The following is a 21,024-nucleotide window of genomic DNA, read 5'->3' on the forward strand; positions in this document are numbered from 1 at the left end:
AGAATTAACAAAAGAACAGTGTTGGTAGGGTCTCTATCTTCTTGTGAACTTTGGGGTTAATGTTTACTTTGCACCACACCATGCTATAGGGGGAACATTGATGGTATAATTCTTCAGCACTGTGATATCAATGAAGAACAAATTTACTGCCCTAATTCTGTTTTTGTAAATACAGATAAACTAAAATCATAATATGTTCAAGTGATTACAGTTTATTTGGAATTGGTGACCTGTTTTACTGACACTTGTTATGACTTCAGGCATATTGTGTTATATTCCTTATCTTGGAGACTCAGTACAAATTTTGGTCTGATTGGCATTACTATAATTGGTATAAGTAATAAGTTTATTCAATAATCATGAAAGTAATTAAACACACTGATAGAAATTTGGTAACCTAGCTGATTCTCTACCTGGGTTCTGACAGAATGTGGTCCACTGGAGAAGGGAATGGCAAACCACTTCAGTATTCTTGCCTTGAGAACCCCATGAACAGTATGAGAAGGCAAAATGATAGGATACTGAAAGAGAAATTCCCCAGGTCGGTAGGTGCCCAATATGCTACTGAAGATCAGTGAAGAAATAACTCCAGAAAGAATGAAGGGATGGAGCCAAAGCAAAAACAATACCCAGCTGTGGATGGGACTGGTGATAGAAGCAAGGTCTGATGCTGTAAAGAGCAATATTGCATAGGAACCTGGAATGTTAGGTCCATGAATCAAGGTAAATTGGAAGTGATCGAACAGGAGATGGCAAGAGTGAATGTCGACATTCCAGGAATCAGCGAACTAAAATGGACTGGAATGGGTGAGTTTAACTCAGATGACCATTATATCTACTACTGTGGGCAAGAATCCCTTAGAAGAAATGGAGTAGCCATCATAGTCAACAAAAGAGTCCGAAATTCAGTACTTGGATGCAATCTCAAAAACGACAGAATGATCTTTGTTCATTTCCAAGGCACACCATTCAGTATCACGGTAATCCAAGCCTATGCCCCAACCAGTAATGCTGAAGAAGCCGAAGTTGAACAGTTCTATGAAGACCTATAGGACCTTTTAGAACTAACACCCAAAAAAGATGTCCTTTTCATTATAGGGGACTGGAATACAAAAGTAGGAAGTCAAGAGATACCTGGAGTAACAGGCAAATTTGGCCTTGGAGTACGGAATGAAGCAGGGCAAAGGCTAATAGAGTTTTGCCAAGAGAACGCACTGGTCATAGCAAACACCCTCTTCCAACAACACAAGAGAAGACTACACATGGACATCACCAGATGGCCAACTCCTAAATCAGACTGATTATATTCTTTGCAGCCAAAGATGGAGAAGCTCTACACAGTCAGGAAAAACAAGATCTGGAGCTGACTTTGGCTCAGATCATGAACTCCTTATTGCCAAATTCAGACTTAAACTGAAGAGAGTAGCGATAACCACTAGACCATTCAGGTATGACCTAAATCAAACCCCTTATGAATATACAGTGGAAGTGAGAAATAGATTTAAGGGACTAGATCTGATAGACAGAGAGCCTGATGAACTATGGGCGGAGGTTCGTGACATTGTACAGGAGACAGGGATCAAGACCATCCCCATGGAAAAGAAATGCAAAAAGGCAAAATGGTTGTCTGAGGAGGCCTTTAGGTGGTGGGATCCACTCTCCTCCATAAGGAAAAGCATATATTGTATGAATCTTTCTAAAAATTTCATAACCCCCTGAGTTATTCTAATATCCTCTTTCTTTCACGGGTGTGCTCAGTTGTGAAGTTGTGTTTGACTCATTGCGACCCCATGGACGGTAGCCCTCCAGGCACCTCTGTCCACGGGATTTCCCAGGCAAGATTACTGGAGCGAGTTGTCATTTCCTTCTCCAGGTGATCTTCCCAACACAGGGATCAAACCCACATCTCCCACATTGGCAGGGGGATTCTCTACCAGTGAGCCCCCAGGGAAGGACCCCTCTTTCTTTTACCATTATGAAAAACCTGTTGTTGTTTTATGCTTTACACCTTTATACGATTTTAGCTCTCATTTCACCTCTCCTGAGCTTGTAATAGCTTTTAAATTGACTTCTGTATGCATTGTTTGGAAAAGGAAATGGCAACTGACTTCAGTATTCTTGCCTGGAAAATCCCACGGACAAGGAGCCTAACAGGCTACAGTCTGTGGGATCGCAAAGAGTTAGACACAACTTAGCAACTGAACAGCAGCAGCAACAATCCATTGTCAAGTCTGTCCTCCACACTAGGATTTCTCAGCTCATCATTGTTGGCATTTGGGGCCAGATAATTCTATGCTGTGGGAGAACGTTCCTGTGAATTTAGGATGTTTAGCAGCTTCACTAGCTTCTACCCTCTAAAAACAAAAAGATCTCCCTATGTTGCCACATGTTCCTTAGGCAGAAAAAATCATCCTCAGTTTAGAATGACTCTGCAACAATCCTTCCTGATCAGTCTTCTTAAAGTATACATTTTGTCCTTCTGGATTGTATCATTCTCTGTTGAGAAACTTCAGTTTTTCATATTATACTACAAAAAATGTGACGCCTTCAGATCTGGCCATCAATATGTTTGCTAGTGTATTTCTTATTTTCTTACTTATCATTCTATATTTTAGACTGGCTAATTCACGAGTAACTCTTTTGATAGACAGAGAGATAATGAATTTTCTGGGTTTGATGGCTGTTCCTATAAGAGTTTTCTCCCAAATATCCTGTCCCACATCTGCAATCATCTATCCTGATTTTCTTTTTCTGCTTAAAACATGGTCTTGCTCAAATTCCTTTACTCAGTAACTCAGTTTAAACTCCTGTTAGGATTGAGAGGAGTCTTTGCTTTATGGATAGGTAGGTAGACAGATAGACAGATAGATAGATAAATAGATTCTAAAGTTACTTTAATTTAAAACCATATTCTATCAACATGGAAATAGTCAAGTAGGTTAATGGAGCAAAATATGAAGCCCAGAAACAAACACCCATAGTGTAAAGTCAGTATATAACAAAGGAGACATTTTTTTCTTTCAGTGGGGATTAGGTTAGAAGTCTGATGCTGTCTCAAGAGAGTATCTCTTTAGAATGAAAGAAAATGTGAACTTTGTTCTGTATACCAAAGGCAAAAAACCTTACTTAGATAAAAGATGTAAATATAAGTAAACATAAAATAACATAATCTCAAGAAATTTAGGACATATGAATAATCTCTGATTTAAGAAGTTTTGTAAACCAGTACAGGAAATTTGTAGCTGTCAAAGTGAAAGAAGTAGAGTCACTCAGTCGTGTCTGACTCTCTGTGACCCCATGAACTATAGCCTACCAGGCTCCTCTGTCCATGGGATTTTCCAGGCAAGAACTGGAGTGGGTTGCCATTTCCTTATAATTATTTTTCTACATAAAATGATGAATTTGTATGGCAAAGAGTAAATTAGATGTAAATATTTAAACCAAATAGTTAAAGAATTGATATCCAAAATATTACAGTATTTTAAAATAAAAAAAATAAGAATTTCATCAGAAAAGAGGTCTGATTAATTAATAAGTGTATGAACACCTTCTCAAATTCCCTACTCAATGAAATATAAAAATAAGAGTGAGGTCCAGCACGTTGCCAAAAAAAAAAAAAAAGAGTTATAATGGGTAACTTTTCTCACTATAGAAAGTGATAAGAGTATATCTTTACTTGTTTTTGGAAAACATGTTTGGAAAACTTGTTTTGGGAAACATGGCCACCTAAGACGGATGGGTCTTAGTGGAGAATTCTGACAAAACATGGTCCCCTGGAGAAGGGAATGGCAAACCACTTCAGCATTCTTGCCTTGTAAACCCCATGAACAGTATGAAAATTCAAAAGGATGTGACACTGACAGATGAACTCCCCTGGTCGGTAGGTGCCCAATATGCTACTGGAGAAGAGTTGGGAAATAACTCCAGGAAGAAAGAAGAGACAGAGTCAAAGTGAAAGCAATGCGCAGTTGTGGATGGAACTGGTAGTAGAAGTACAGCCCAGTGCTGTAAAGAACAATATTGCGTAGGAACCTGGAATGTCAGGTCCATGAATCAAGGTAAATTAGAAGTGGTCAAACAGTAGATGGCAAGAGTGAACATCAACATGTTAGGAATCAGTGAACTAAAATGGACTGGAATGAGTGAATTTAATGCAGATGACCATTATATCTACGACTGTGGGAAAGAATCCCTTAGAAGAAATGGAGTAGCTCTCATAATCAACAAAAAAGTCTGAAATGCAGTTCTTGGATGCAATCTCAAAAATGACAGAATGATCTCTGTTCCTTTCCAAGGCAAACCATTCAATATCACAGTAATCCAAGTCTATGCCCCAACCAGTAATGCTGAAGAAGCTGAAGTTGAATGGGTCTATAAAGAACTACAAGATATTCTACAACTAACACCTAAAAAAGATGTTGTTTTCATTATAAGGGACTGGAAGGCAAAAGTAGGAAGTCAAGAGATACCTGAAGTAACAGACAAATTTGGCCTTGGAGTACAGGGCAGGGCAAAGGCTAACAGAGTTTTGTCAAAAGAACACCCTGGTCATCGCAAACACAAGAGAAGACTCTACACATGGACATCCCCAGATGGTCAACACCAAAATCAGATTGATTATATTCTTTGCAGCCAAAGATGGAGAAGCTCTATACAGTCAGCAAAAACAAGAACAGGAGCTGACTGTGGCTCAAATCATGAACTCCTTATTGCCAAACTCAGACTTAAATTGAAGAAAGTAGGGAAAACCACTAGACCATTCAGGTATGGCCTAAAATCAAGTGACAAATAGATTCAAGGAATAGATCAAGGGGTTAGATCTGATAGACAAAGTGTCTGAAGAACTATGGATGGAGGTTCATGACATTGTGTAGGAGGCAGTGATCAAGACCATCCCCAAGAAAAAAAAAATGCAAAAAGTGAAATGGTTTTCTGAGGAGACCTTACAAATGGCTGAGAAAAAAAGAGAAGCAAAAGACAAAGGCAAAAAGGAGAGATATACCCATTTGAAAGCAGAGTTCCAAAGAATATCAAGGAGAGATAAGAAAGCCTTCCTCAGTGATCAGTGCAAAGAAATAGAGGAAAACAATAGAATGGGAAAGACTAGAGATGTTGTCAAGAAAATTAGAGATACCAAGAAGACATTTCATGCAAAGATGGATACAATAAAAGAAAGAATTGGTATGTACCTAACAGAAGCAGAAGATATTAAGACGAGGTGGCAGGAACAAACAGAAGAACTGTACAAAAAAAAAAAATCTTCATTATCCAGATAACCATAATAGTGTGATCACTCACCTAGAGCCAGACATCCTAGAATGCATAGTCAAGTGGGCCTTAGGAAGTATCACTATGAACAAAGCTAGTGGAGGTGATGGAATTCCAGTTGAGATATTTAAAATCCTAGAAGATGATGCTGTGAAAGTGCTACACTCAATATGCCAGCGAATTTGGAAATCTCAACAATGGCCACAGGACTGGAAAAGGTCAATTTTCATTCCAATCCCAAAGAAAGGCAATGCCAAAATATGTTCAAACTAAGACAATTGCACACATATCACATGCTAGCAAAGTAATGCTCAAAATTCTCCAAGGCAGGCTTCAACAGTACATGAACTGTGAACTTCCAGATGTTCAAGCTGGATTTAGAAAAGGCTGAAGAGCCAAAAATCAAATTGCCAATATCTGTTGGGTCGTCAAAAAAGCAAAAAGAAAATTCCAGATAAACATCTACTTCTGCTTTATTGATTATGCCAAAGCCCTTGTGTGGATCACAACACAAATTCTTAAAGAAATGGGAATACCAGACCACCTGACCTGTCTCCTGAGAAATCTGTATGCAGGTCAAGAAGCAACAGTTACAACTGGACATGGAACAACAGACTGGTTCCAAATAAGGTAAGGAGTACATCAAGGCTGTATATTGTCACCCTGCTTATTTAACTTATATGCAAAGTACATCATGCAAAACCCCAGGCTGGATGAAGAACATGCTGGAATCAAGATTGCCAGGAGAAACAGATATGCAGATGCTGCTGCTGCTAAGTCGCTTCAGTCGTGTCTGAATCTGTGTGAACCCATAGATGGCAGCCCACCATCCCTGGGACTCTCCAGGCAAGAACACTGGAGTGGGTTGCCATTTCCTTCTCCAATGTGTGAAAGTGAAGTCACTCAGTCGTGTCCTACTCGTAGCAGCCCCATGGACTGCAACCTACTAGGCTCATCCATCCATGGATTTTCCAGGCAAGAGTACTGGAGTGGGTCGCCATTGCCTTCTCTGGATATGCAGATGACAGTACCCTTATGCTACAAAGTGAAGAACTAAAGAGCCTCTTGATAAAAGTGAAAGAGGAGAGTGAAAATGATGGTTTAAAACTCAACATTTAGAAAACAAAGATCATGGCATCCAGTTCCATCACTTCATGGCAAATAGATGGGGCAACAATGTAAACAGTGAGAGATTTTATTTTCTTGGGCTCCAAAATCACTGCAGATGGTGACTGCAGCCATGAAATTAAAAGACACTCCTTGGAAAAAAAGCTATGACCAACCTAGACAGCATATTAAAAAGCAGAGACATCACTTTGCTGACAAAGGGCCGTCTTGTCAAAGCTTATTGTTTGTCCAGCAGTCATGTATGGATGTGAGACTTGTAATATAAAGAAAGCTGAGTGCTGAATAATTGATGCTTTTGAACTGTGTTGTTAAAGAAGATTCTTGAGCGTCCCTTGGACTGCAAGGAGATCCAACCAGTCAATCCTAAAGGAGATCAACTCTAAAAATTCATTGGAAAGACAGATGCCAAAGCTGAAACTCCAGTATTTTCACCACCTGATGCTAAAAAACTCACTCACTGGAAAAGACCCTGATGCTTGGAAGATTGAAGTTAGGAGGGAAAGGGGACAACAGAGGATGAGTTGGTTGAATGGCATCACTGACTCGATGGACACGAATTTGAGCAAGCTCTGGGAGTTGGTGATGAACAGGGAAGCCTGGTGTGCTGCAGTCAATGGGGTCTCAAAGAGTTGGACATGACTGAGCAACTGAACTGACACAGTTTTTTTCAGTGTGGCCGTATATTTTAAAATCAAATTTAAAACTTTGCTTTTTGCCCCAGTAAACACTTTTCTGGGATCTGATCGATCAAAATAAGGGTTATATGTACTAGGTTGTTTATTATAGAATAATTTGTCATGGAAAAAACTAGGAAACAATTGAAAATGGGTGAATTAGCTATGTGGCATCACTAGATTTTTGGAGGGGTATTTCTGTGAGAAAAGCAATATACAGAAAATATATATATAATATAATCCATTTTCGAAGGATAAAAAGCCAGAATCTCAGAAGGTGTGTGTGTGTGTGTGTTTTGCATGTATTTATGACAGAAAGTGAAGAGGAACTAAAAAGCCTCATGATGAAAGTGAAAAAGGAGAGTGAAAATGTTGGCTTGAAGCTCAACATTCAGAAAACTAAGATCATGGCATCTGGTCCCATCACTTCATGGGAAATAGATGGGGAAACAGTGGAAACAGGGTCAGACTTTATTTTGGGGGGCTCCAAAATCACTGCAGATGGTGATTGCAACCATGAAATTAAAAGACGCTTACTCCTTGGAAGGGAAGTTATGACCAACCTAGATAGCATATTAAAAAGCAGAGACATTACTTTGCCAACAAAGGTCTGTCTAGTCAAGGCTGTGGTTTTTCCAGTGGTCATGTATGGATGTGAGAGTTGGACTGTGAAGAAAGCTGAGTGCCAAAGAATTGATGCTTTTGAACTGTGGTGTTGGAGAAGACTCTTGAGAGTCCCTTGGACTGCAAGGAGATCCAACCAGTCCATCCTAAAGGAGATCAGTCCTGGGTGTTCACTGGACGGACTTATGCTGAAGCTGAAACTCCAATACTTTGGCCACCTCATGTGAAGAGTTGCCTCAATGGAAAAGCCCATGATGCTGGGAGGGATTGGGGGCAGGAGGAGAAGGGGACGACAGAGGATGAGATGGCTGGATGGCATCACCGACTTGATGGACATGAGTTTGGGTAAACTCTGGGAGTTGGTGATGGACAGGGAGGCCTGGCGTGCTGCAATTCATGGGGTCACAAAGAGTTGGACACGACTGAGTGACTGAACTGAACTGATGTAAACATGGAAAAAGGTACAGAGAAAACCATGCTTGATTTAGGAAGTAGAAATGGAGAGAAAGGGAGAAAGTGATGGCTAAAACAAGAGTTGAAAAGTTTTTCATGATTCAAAGGAATCATGAAGCATGTATAATAGACATTTATTTCAACTCATTTAAGAGAGTGTCTGTATGTATGTTGTGTGTGCCTTAGGAGATAACTGAAAATGAACATAGCACACATTCTTATATAAAATAGTTTGGCAGCTATCTAGTTGCATTATTTAGAGAAATTGGTTTAAACTTTACTCTCCAGCTCCTCATGCTGCTTCTCCTAAAAAACCAACAACATGAACAGAAAGTGCAACCACCACTGGACACCTTTTTAAACTTTTTAATTATTTCCATTATATTTAATTACTTCAAGATACCTAAACACATAAAGGAAGAAATTTTTGTGCTAGTTTTAACTAATTATAGTCAAAATTTATTTATTCACTCCTTTTGACAGTAATAAATAATGTTGAGTATCTCTACTGAATTATGCTATTTAGACTCTTTGAGAAAATATAATGCATGAGATGATCATCATATACAGGGTAGAAGTCACCATGACAGGTGAATACCTGTAGTTCTCTAGGAGCTCCAAAGAGATTTAAATCCAGTAAGAAACTAGTCAGGCTTGTTTTCTTTCTATCCATTCTTTGAATGGATCACAGGATAAAAGACCTTTGTTTATTTTATAGTTTGGTATGTAATGTATCCAGTTTTAGTATTATCAGTATGAAACTGAGTCAAATTTCAAGAATTTTTTTTCATAAAAAAAAATTACAACAAATAAAACCAGGCAGTCAAGGAAGGAAAGGAAATATATTTGAGCAGCAGTTTATCAACACTGTTCTGGAAAAAAATACTCAAGACTGCTGTACTATCATTTACCAGTCTCCTACCTCAAATCTTGCTTAGATACATTCACCTACAGGCTGTGACTCGGCAGTAGACAGAATAAAGTACATCCCTAGTTTCCTCGTTAGTAAAAGAAGCAATCTGAACGAGGGGACCCTTAGGAAAATTTTAGCACTGACATTTTATACTTCGTGCTCTATCTATTAAAAAGGTCATGTTGGCATAACTTTTAGAGTTGCTCTATAAATAATGACCACATCTTTAAACACTTAATAAAAATTATAACAATTTATCACAGTTATAAGTTCTCCCTCTCTGCAGGCCTGAGGTCCTCATCAGGAAGATGTGGAAAATGAAATGGATGCTCTTATGGCCCCTTCCAGCTCAGACACTCTTGAATCTGGCCAGATTCTTAAATATGTGGTTCTAATTCTCAAAGCTTTCTGCAAAGCTTGTGCAGTCAGGTCTGATGATGTCTGAATCACAGAGATCTTTCTGGAGCACAAATTTATGATAAAAGTTAGTTCATTCAGAAAAAAATACAAATTTCAAGAATTTAGGTATCATTTTAACTAACAGGTACATTCAAGATTTTTATAGAGCACATTGCTCTGTTAATTAAATATTCCATTTCTTGTTCATAAAGCATCTAGAAATTGGGGTACCCTAGGTGTATTCCTGAGAGTATGAGCTCTGTTCATTCCCCAAAATGCAAACTTGTGCATGAGTTCATTACACAATTTGACGTGTATAATATCATAAATAATTTTCTTTCTTTAAAATTGAATTTCATTTTATACTGACAGAGACTAGGGGTAGCTTAATATGGCAACATGACCTATTATATAGAAAAATAAAATGAATTTCACTTTAAGAACTTTAACTCTTTCAACTAAATGAGACTGGTTACATTTTATTTGTCTGCGGACTCAAACAGTTCCAAAGTCTATAAGGTTGGGTTTTTCAAACTTATCATGTTCTGTTTTAATCTATAAACTTAACTTTAGAAAGCCCTATTAAAACAATGAACAAAATATCTGTAATATTAATACATTATTTTAAAATTTATGATAATTTAAGAGTTAATTTGACAGACTCAAGTTAATTTGACAGACACTGTATGTGTATGCAGTTTATGATCTGGCAGTTGTAAAAGGACCTACTTTCGGAAGGACTCTGCACTTGAATTTATGCTCTGCTGCAGCCATCTTGAAATTCACAATAGCGTTATCTTTGAATTTACATTCATAAGCAAAATCCACTGGGACGTGGAGCCATGAATATGAGCATTGGAGCTGCAAGGTGGCAGCCGTGCACACACAGGTCAAGCCTACAGGCACAGCAGGAAGTACCGGAGCCAAGCATTTGGCCTGGCAGCAAGGCACAGATATGCACGCCTCAGCAGTCTTGGATGCTGTGTGTCCCCGGTGCGGACAGGCCTGAACTGGGTCCAGGTTAGCAGTGGCAAGGGCAGCAACAGAAGCAGCAGTAGTGAGACCCTGGACCACAGAGACACACAGAGGACTTCCCCTGCTGACCAGGAGAGGACCATGGTGAGACTCCCCTATCAGACCCAGGAACCCATCCCCAAAGTATCTACACAAATATTAAATCTCCTAAGTTCCAAGACAGACCCTGTGGAGCTCAAACAGTAAACTTAGTCAATAAATTATTACATGATAAAGGAATTCATATAGCCATTTCAATAAAAGTTATCAAGGAGTTATTAGAATTCTTGATTTTAAAATGTCCAGATTTGAAAACTCCTGCAACATTGCAATGCAAATATGCACCAGCCTAGCAATAAGAAATTTAAAGATCATCACTTATAGTGGAAAATAACACTATTTTCATATGAAGTTTTAAATGAGCCAGTTATTAACAAGGAAGACAATTTTTAAATTAAATTTTCCTTGTAATTGAAAATACAGGAAGATAAAACATAATCAAGCATTATGGGTTATATACAAATCATGAAACTATTTTTGGCTTCTTGCATTGATCCTTCTTTAATTAAAAGCTACAGGAAATGTCAGAGGAAACATTAAAATACCATTGCATACATTTACATTTGACATTAAGTTCAATAGAAAATCAGTGTAATGGTTTTTTGTTGTGATAGAATTGTTCTGTATCTTGACAGTGTTGATGAATATAGGAACCGATACATGTAATAAAACTGAATAAAATTAATTTATGTATACAAATGAGTACACATTTAGTGAAATATGAATGAGATCAGTGGATTATATTCATGTCATTTCTTATTGTAACATTGCTTTATAGTTTGCAAGATTTCACCTTTAAGAAAAACTGATGAATTGTACATGAGATATTTCTCTATTATTTCTTACAATGTCCATGTTCATTTAACGGTTATCTTAAAAACTGTAATTTAAAAATAAAGCACAGTTTCATGACTATGATTTCATGAAGAGTTAAATCATTTATTAGAAATTATTCCATGAGAATCATCAGCTCCAGATGTACTAAAATTTATATATTAAAATAATTTATCAAACATTCATCCTAATGTTGTCCCCAGGCTATAAAATACTCCAGTTCCAGCAAAGGTTGCATCAACAGAAAGATCTTCCCCAAATTAAAAATGTATCAGAAATTATTTGTGATCTTGCATTAGCCAAAAGGGACTGATATAACTTTCAGTTTTATTATTGAAGATGAAATTATTAATCATATAAATTTTGATGACCTAAGGAATGAATTTTTCAGAAAGCCATAAAAATTGTATGATCATTAAAGATACCACAATAGTATAGTATTACTTGTATTATATATAATTATGATACCAGAATTTCACTTTTTGAAATGTATAAGTTTATGTTGTTACTAAACTAGCACTATTATCCCAAGTTTTATAATGAATAAAATATTATAAGGAAAATTCTTTATATATTATCTTCAATAATACTTTCCCCCTGCTACATTTTAAACTAAAAGGCTTCAAATTTTTATTTTACCCTGATTCTCATAAACAAGGTAAATCCTGGACTAGGCAGTTTGATACATTGATCAAAAATTTCTTTAAGTTTTATCAGGCAATATATAAGATATATTGAACAGCTTATTTTTGTAGAATTGAGCTTAAGATAGAGTTTTGAAATGACATCAGAAATTGCATCTAATAACTAATCTCAGAAGTCAGCATTTTTTTTAATTTTCAGTGTCTTCCAAGATACTATTTTGCTTATTTTATTTTATTATTCTACAGAAAGTCAGTAAGATTCATCCATCATCAACTTTGACATTTGAATTTCAATATACATGACTCAGAAAAGGCTTCAAGAAAGTCTTTTCATTTATCATATCTGTATTTCCAAATTATGTTAATTTTTCATTTAAGGTATTGAGGCATTCATTGAGGTCTATACAAATATATCATTTGGACTTTCAGAATTTTAATATCATAGCTTTGCTAAAAATTCCTATACTTAGGCCTGTGTGCTTCATATCAATCAGCAGCATTTCTCAATTTGCAAATATTAATATATTACTAGAGAGTGACACAGATTTTCTGGAAATTTTAAAATTAGCTTATCAACATTCATTCACACCACTGTCCCAAAAGGAATTTTTAGTTTTAAAAACATGCAAAACTGACTAAGATTGCATATTTTAACTGTAGACTATTTCTGTTTCATTATATTTAGAAAGTTTTAAAAAACAACAGGTCTTTTGATTAACTATTGGGGTGAAGTATCTGTGTAAATGCTCTATTACAAGAATGTTATAATGCTTCTGTGTATCGGTCATACTCATTTTTCTTCTGCTATCCTAATGGTTCACTCTATTTCCCTTTTCTCTTCTGTTGCAGAATGATTCTTGGGGAAAGCAGTATTCCTACGCACTCTTCAAAGCAATGAGTCACATGCTGTGCATCGGCTATGGAGCCCAAGCCCCAGTGAGCATGTCTGACCTGTGGATCACCATGCTGAGCATGATCGTCGGGGCCACGTGCTACGCCATGTTTGTCGGCCACGCCACGGCTCTAATCCAGTCTTTGGATTCCTCAAGGCGGCAATATCAAGAGAAGGTAATTAGTTTTATCTCTAATATATTCAACCAGCTGGTTTGTCAGTTTAATTAATAGTAGATAAATAAACTATGCCCTGTATTGAAACTACAATGAGCTAAAATGCTCAAAGGAGGAAACCACAATCTGTTTCCATATTTTGAAGTTTCTTCAAGATGGTTCTCATAGCTTTTGTTTCCAGTTTCTCTCTTAAATACTATATTTTCTTTAAAAGAAAATCTGAATTTTCATTCACAAAAAAATAGTTCCATGTTTCAAATGTATGAAGCTGATTTGAGGTGATGTCATGGTTTGTGGTCTATAATTTTTAAGCAGTTAAGATAATATAAAGACTTCTCTTGTACATGTTAGAAAAATGTGAGCTGATTGAATGCAGTGAGATGGCTATTGCACATCTCTCTTGGCCTCTCTGCATGTTGCAATCATAATTTATATTAAGTCCATATGCATAGCTGAACATATGTTGCCCTTATATCTAGATAAGTCACCACATGCCCTCCAGTCTTTAAAATGTATACTAACAGCTGCTATCATGCATTCTTACGCACAATGTGTCAATTGAAATGATTGCTGTGCTAAACTTTTCTCAAAAGAGAGAAAGTAGATTTGTGCACTGATTTATTCATTGGATTTTGTTTTAATATGCTGAATTATTTGGTTGGTACTAGCCTGGAGAAGGAAATGGCAACCCACTCCAGAGTTCTTGCCTGGAGAATTCCATGGACAGAGGAGCCTGGCGGGCTGCAGTCCATGGGGTCACAAAGAGTCAGACACCACTGAGTGACTAACTTCATACCTTGGATAATCAGACAGTACTTATATTCTTCACAAACATCAATAACTTTCCTACAGATAAGAATGTTTTATAATTGAAGGAAGAATTTCTAGTGTGGGAGCTCTGTTGAACATAACAGAATATATAATATATATGCACCTTGCTAAAAAATGTATCTGAAAGTAGTGGTTCAAACAGTTCTAGAATATGTCTCCTGATGAGTAATAACAGCTTAGACTCATAAATTCTTCACCAAACAGCCAAAGATCATTTCATTTGTGACTTTATTTACAGAAGTTTTCAACACTTTATGTTTGCCATAATTCATCATCGAATTCTTGATTTTATGAGGGTTTGGTAGAGGATAAAGGATACTGGAATAAGTTTTTGTTACTTTCTGACATTTGAAGCACTTTAGTCAGAAACAGCTGGTCATTTAGGTGAGTGGCTTTGAGTCCCTCTCCTGCATCTCCCTAAAAGAGGCCCTGAGAACCTGGCAGTCATCACCAGCCTCTTTCTGCTGAGAGCTCTGTGCTCTGCCAGAAGGCGCTCTTGGATGAGACCCAAGATGTCAGGCTAGCCCTGCTGTATCACTCAGATCTGGTCCACAGAGAAGCCTCAGGCATCCATCTCTTAGCCCCTCTCTCAGCACTACTGCCTCCTCCACCAAAGCAAGGAAGAGCTTGTGTCTCGCCTTCTTCAGTTTCTTGGCAGAGTCACACCCCAGTGTCCTCATGCTATTTGCATGTTCTCAGATGTGAACTGGACTCCAGACTCATGTCTCTTAACTATGTGAACTTATTTCAAAGATCCCCAAGCGATTTTCTTGACGTCCCTCTGAAAGGTAAAGGGTTAGAAGGTAGTCCTCCCACAGCCCTATCCCAAAGCAGGCTGGGGAAGACACTCACAGAAGAGCAGTCATTCCCTTCAAAGAAGTCTACTCACTATTGTTGTCAGGAAAGTTCTTTTTCTACTCTCTGACCTCTGTAGACCTTCAACGAGATTGACACCTTCAGAAGTCTTCATCGTTGGATCCCCACTTGCAATTGTAAACCTGTGTAGGAGAGAGCCTCTTACATAACCAGCATTCTGATATCTCAGGTTAGCAGCTCAGTAAACATGAGGAAGGAAGAGTAAATCCTAATCTAGCAGATTTTTAGACCGTTTATTTTAAAATCTCAGCTCTTCTCAAAACTTCTTCCACAGATGATATAAATAAATCATAAACATACACACACATATATATGAGTATATATGTTTTGTTTTTTAATTTATTTATTTTTAATTGAAGGATAGTTACAATATTGTGTTGGTGCCTGTCACACATCACCATGGATCAGCCATAAATATACATATGTCTCCTCCCTCTTGAGCCTGCCTCTCACCTCCCACCCTATCCCATACCTCTAGCTTGTCACAGAGCTGGTTCAATGTTGAATTACCTATTTAATTGTTTCCTGGTCAAATAAGCTTGTACATCTTAATTGAAACAATGAACTGAAAAGATTTTTGCTATTAATGTGTGTGCTCTGAACATTTAACATTTTGTCTGCCCTCTGTGCCAAACTCCCTTGTATTTTAAGTGATTAATGAACACTTGGGAAATGCCTATCTAGATATACTACTCACAGTGAGCATTCCATTTTCTTAAGTTGACCTTGGGTAGTTACTACCTTTTCTAGATATATCCACAGTTCATCTCGTCTTTTGAAATGAAATTGCTTTAGATCACTCTGTATCTTTATACTGTTGTGTCTCAGTTCTTATACTTCAGCACCCCTGGGAAGCCTACTGTTATTTCTAAACTTGTCACTCTCTTTCCTGTCAAATAATTCTAGTAAAAGCAATGTTAAGGTGTGCAGTTTTTCTTTGGAATAAGCAAGAATTTTAATACAAAGCACATTATGAATGCAGAATAAGGAATTTTCAACTCACCTTGGTGTACCTGATGTACATGATTGATTTTCAGTGGAAATTTGAACATGGCAAGTATTTAATTTTATGAGGAAATTATCAAATTGAAATAACTTTATATACTGAATAGCTTCTGAATCCAAGAAGCAAAGTGTGTATTAATCTAAGGCAGGTTCAGCAATGAATGACTTGTCTAAATCATTCATTTAATGATAGAGCACAAAGCAGTAAGCCAATGCTGCTCTGGGCTTCAGGTATTGTGTATGTTGCCTAAAATTGTAAAAACTACTGATTCTTAGTTTAATAATGATAAGAAACTTAGCATTCTAAATTTATCCAGATGGACAAAATTTTATCATGTCAGCAAATGTTTATGATCCCTTTGGATAAGAAGGTATATTTAACATAAGTAGTCTCTCAACCATGCAGGTGACTTATATGTAACCCTGAATGAAATCATGCAGTTGTGCAATTTTATGTAATCATATCAAATATTATATTCTAAACCTAGTCAGTTCAGGAAAGTGTTTTTTTGTTTGTTTGTTTTAATGAATAATCCATAGATTCTATTTTTTTCTTGTAATGAAAGACTATAATCAGGACTGTCACATAGGCTTCTTATTACATAGAAATATTTTTGATCAATCTAGTCTTCCAGATTTGTATAGGGTAATGTTATGAACAAAGACAAAATACTGGGCACTAAGACCTGCTCTCATTTTTTAACTAATCAAATCCCATTTATAGTAAAGCAAATTTCAGGTCATTTAAAATGAACTGATTATGGGTAATATGCCCTTCAAAAATAATTTGTTGGAAAAAGAATGGTGCCAAACCAACTTTTAAACTCATGGATCTCATAGCCAAATCTCTCTTCCAACCAGAAAATTATCGTTTTCACAAGAAACCAAATTATTCTGATCTGCCCCCACGCCTTTCATCCTCCTCCTGACATACTTTTACCCTTTTTCCTGTTTACACAGATTTTACCCTTCCCTTTGTAACACTGTGACACCTTCGCTGATTATCCTAACCTATAATAATCTGTTTATTGTGTATATTCTATCTGTTCCAGAGGAATATAATACCCTGATAGGAAGATCTGTGTCTTTGTTATTGTGTATTTCCTCCCCCATAAACAGAAACCTCAGTGCTGCAATGCTCCGAGGGGACAGTACGGATTAAGAATATTTATAGTTGTCCAACTGTGTTTTCTAGCAAATAAATGGGAATAAGAGTTTATCCTTCGAAATTTTTGAATTCTGTCACTTGAATATACATGAGAGCATCTTTTTCGAAATGTTGATCCTGTTGTTTATTTATGTGTATGTAAACATATTGCTTCAGCTGTTACAGCAAATACTTATGTATGTATGTATGCATTTGGCTTACACACAGGTCATGTTTTGGAAACTAAATTTTCAATATGGTTTCCCTTCTGGAATTCTGAGATTGATTTCCTGTAAGTAAAAGATACATTATCAAAATATCTTTCATTGGGGTTGAAGCCATTTCTTGATTCCTGGGTTGATCAGGCGGGTGCTCTACTTTTAGCCATGATGAAACCCTTTGTTTCAGAAAGAAGGATAGGAGAGATTGTCAGGACTGTCATGTGATTCTGAGTCTTCAATTTTGAAAAAGCATTCTATGACTAGAGTAATGGCAGATCAAAGGGAAAAAAATTGGAGTAATGGCCATTGGCCATGATGGTTTATAAATAATACTATTATTCCATTAAAAAGAAGAAAAGTTGCCTCTTATTTTGCACCCCATCTTCATTATGTCAAGAAATTAGTCAGTTGAGCTTCTAATTTGATTTACTCGTTGTGTAGACTTGTGATAGTATTTGTATTCAGAAGAACAAAAGGTCTTTGAAGTTATAATGATCTTGAACTTGGAAAATCAAACTGACCCACTATTTAAAGGAAAACTGACTGATGCCCTCATTTTCATTGGAAGCATTCTTAGTGGGAAGAGGTAGCTCTAAAATGTGTTGTGTATTTGGCAAAATGTTTCATATGATTTTCTTCATTATTAGTGAATGAATGTCTTCTTCCACTACAAAAGAGAATGCTATGAGCAGAACTCCCACATGGTTCCTTAATTAGTTGGAAAAGTCTCCAAGTCACCTATTCTATATACTTTTGCTTCCCAGGAGCTGAATTTATTGTACTCAGATATGTTAAAGTGGTAGTACTGCCAAACATTCTCAGGCCAGGACAGTCCTCGGACTGGGAATATTTCTGAGATTTTCTCATAGAAAACTAACAGTGCCACAGCCCTTGGGTTAGCTTCATGTTGCCACTTCAGCTGCTAACAAATTGAGCTTCTGGCAAATAATACTTTCCATGTTCAACTGGGAGAAATATTTTTACATTAACTATAAGTACTGTTTTAAAGATAGGTCAGAGCCGAAGAATATTCAAACTACCGTACAGTTGCACTCATTTCACATGCTAGCAAACTAATGCTCAAAATCCTTCAAGCTAGGCTTCATGAGTATGTGAACCGAAAATTTCCAGATGTACAGGCTGAATTTAGAAACAGCAGAGGAACCAGAGATCAAATTGCCAACATTTGTTGGATCATAGAGAAAGCAAAGGAATTCCCAAAAAGCATCTATGTCTGCTTCACTGACTACACTAAAGACTTTGACTTTCTGGATCACAACAAACTGGAAAATTCTCAAAGAGATGGGAATACCAAACCACTTTATCTCCTGAGAAACCTGTATGCAGGTCAAGAAGCAACAGTTAGAACTGGACATGGAACAAAAGAGTGGTTCAAAATTGGTAAAGTATTGCGTCAAGGCTATATATCGTCATCCTATTTATTTAACTTATATGCAGATTACATTATGCAAAATTCCAAGCTAGATGAATCACAAGCTGGAATCAAGATTGCTGGGAGAGATATCAACAACCTCAGACATGCAGATGATACCATTCTAGTGTCATAAAGCAAAAAGGAACTAAATAACCTCTTGATGAGAGTGAAAGAGGAGAGTGAAAAACCTGGCTTAAAACTCAACATTCAAAAAACTTAAGATTATGGCATCTAGCCTTATAATTTCATGGCAAATAGAAGGGGAAAAAATAGAAGCAATGACAAATTTTATTTTCTTGGGCTCCAAAATCACTGCAGGTGGTGACTGAGGCCATGAAATTAAACAATACTTGCTCCTTGGAAGGAAAGATATGACAGACCCAGACAATATATTCAAAAGTATAGACATCACTTTGCTGACAAAGGTATGTATCATCAAAACCATGGTTTTTCCATGTACAGATATGATAGTTGGACCATAAAGAAGGCTGAGCACTGAGGAATTGATGCTTTTGAACTATGGTGCTGGAGAAGACTCTTGAGAGTCCCTTGGACTGCAAGGACATCAAACCAGTCAATGCTAAAGGAAATCAACCCTGAATATTCATTGGAAGGATTGATGCTAAAGTTGAAGCTCCAATACTTTGGCTATCTCATGTGAAGAGTCAGCTCATTGGAAAACACATTGATGCTGAGAAAGATTGAGGGCAGCAGGAAATGGGGGCGACAGAGGATGAGATGGTTGGATGGCATTATCCACTCAATGAACATGAGTATGAGCAAATATCTGGAGGTAGTAAAGGACAGTGAAGCCTGATGTGCTACAGTCCATGGGGACATCATTTAGTGACTGAACAAAATCAATGAGAAAAAGAGTTTGAGGCTATTAATTTAACCGAGGAGAAAAATAGAATTTTGTCAGTGGTAAATTTTTATTTTACCACTGATTTTCAATCTTTGTATTTTAATATATCTCACTGGTACCTCTTTCATTCAGTGATAATTTCTGTATGAAACTCCATATTAAATGCTGAAATTTCCTGCATCTTTGTTGTGAATAAGGACTGTAAAATTGCTAAAAATTTGTCCTCACCAATCCTTTATTTAGTTCTTTGCAGTTAACATTTACCATTGGCAGGATATCTGACAGTTTCTTGTAATGGCTGTAAAGTAGAGTTGCATTTTCTACTATTTTCTTTTATTGATTGATGTATGGATATTTTAGAAATGTATGAATTTTCATTTGAATGTCCTCCTTTAAGTTTTTTTTTAATTTAAAAAAATTACTAGGGTATAATTAATTTACAGTGCTATGTTCATTTCAGATGTACAGCAAAGTGAATGCTTTATACATATGTATATATCAACTCTTTTTAAAATTTTTTTCCCTTATAGGCCACTACAGAGTTTTGAGTAGAGTTCCCTGTGCTATACAGTAGGTCCTTATTAGTTATCTCTTTATGTATAGTAGTGTGTATGGGTCCATCCCAATCTCCCAATTTATTCCTCCCTCTCCCCCTTACCCCCAGGGACCATACATTTGATTTCTACATCTGTAACTTTACTTCTGTTCTGTAGATTAGCTCATTTGTTTTTTATATTCCACATGTCAGGGATATCATATGATATTTGTTTTTCTCTGACTTACTTCACTCAGTATGACAGTGTTTCAAGTATTTTGATGTATTGTATTTGTGTCCCTTATATGTCATAACACATAAATACATTAATAAGCATCTTTATAGGGCAAAAGCTTGTCACTCAGATTCACTAATCTGCCAAGATCCCACAATGTACAAGAAACACTGCATGGATTTGCATTTGTTTAATTAGATCATTGAGATCCATTTGAAATGTGCCTTGAAGAATGCAGAAGAAATCAGCAGACAGAGGTAGTCACCATGGGGGAAATGTCCTAGAAAAGAGCACTAACCGTGAGAAGATTCCTAACAGACAGGAACAAAATGTGCAAAAGTCCAAAGGTGGCTATGTGTGGTAGATATTGAAGTGTCTAGTTTGAATGAAGCGAAAACTACCTTGATGGGCAAAGTATGAAATAAGATTGGGTTATGCTCTGCCTAAGAATAATTTTCAAGGCTGGAATGATGAGACTGTTGTGTTAGGAAAAAGTTATCCCTTGCAAAATTTTAGCAATGGGAGGTAGTCATCGAAACTGTCTTTTAAGGAAGTGAATCACAGTACATGAAATATGTACTAGTATCATAGTATAAAATACCATAGTACATGAAATATGCTGCACTCCTAACTGAGATTGTAAGGGTCCAAGAGCAAGATCACTTCATAAATGCTTACTGTTAGAATCACTAGCACAAACATATTAACAGAACAAGAATGCCAACCTTTTAAGTAGATAGGGACACTTGGGTCAATAAAATTGCTGGAAACAATAGTCTTTTCTAAAGAAGCAGG

The 21,024-nt window shown here is 36.8% G+C and overlaps 1 protein-coding gene across 1 annotated transcript in view; it reads left to right on the forward strand.

Moving 5' to 3' along the window:
* Positions 1–21,024, forward strand: part of HCN1 (hyperpolarization activated cyclic nucleotide gated potassium channel 1) — a 436,789-nt gene that overhangs the window by 291,311 nt on the left and 124,454 nt on the right. The window contains exon 4 of the mRNA XM_043887787.1: positions 12,861–13,079. Coding sequence (XP_043743722.1) covers positions 12,861–13,079 — 219 coding nt within the window. The remainder of the gene's footprint in view (positions 1–12,860; positions 13,080–21,024) is intronic.

The sequence above is a fragment of the Cervus elaphus genome, chromosome 25, assembly GCF_910594005.1.
Source record: "Cervus elaphus chromosome 25, mCerEla1.1, whole genome shotgun sequence".
NCBI classification, from domain to species: Eukaryota; Metazoa; Chordata; class Mammalia; order Artiodactyla; family Cervidae; genus Cervus; species Cervus elaphus.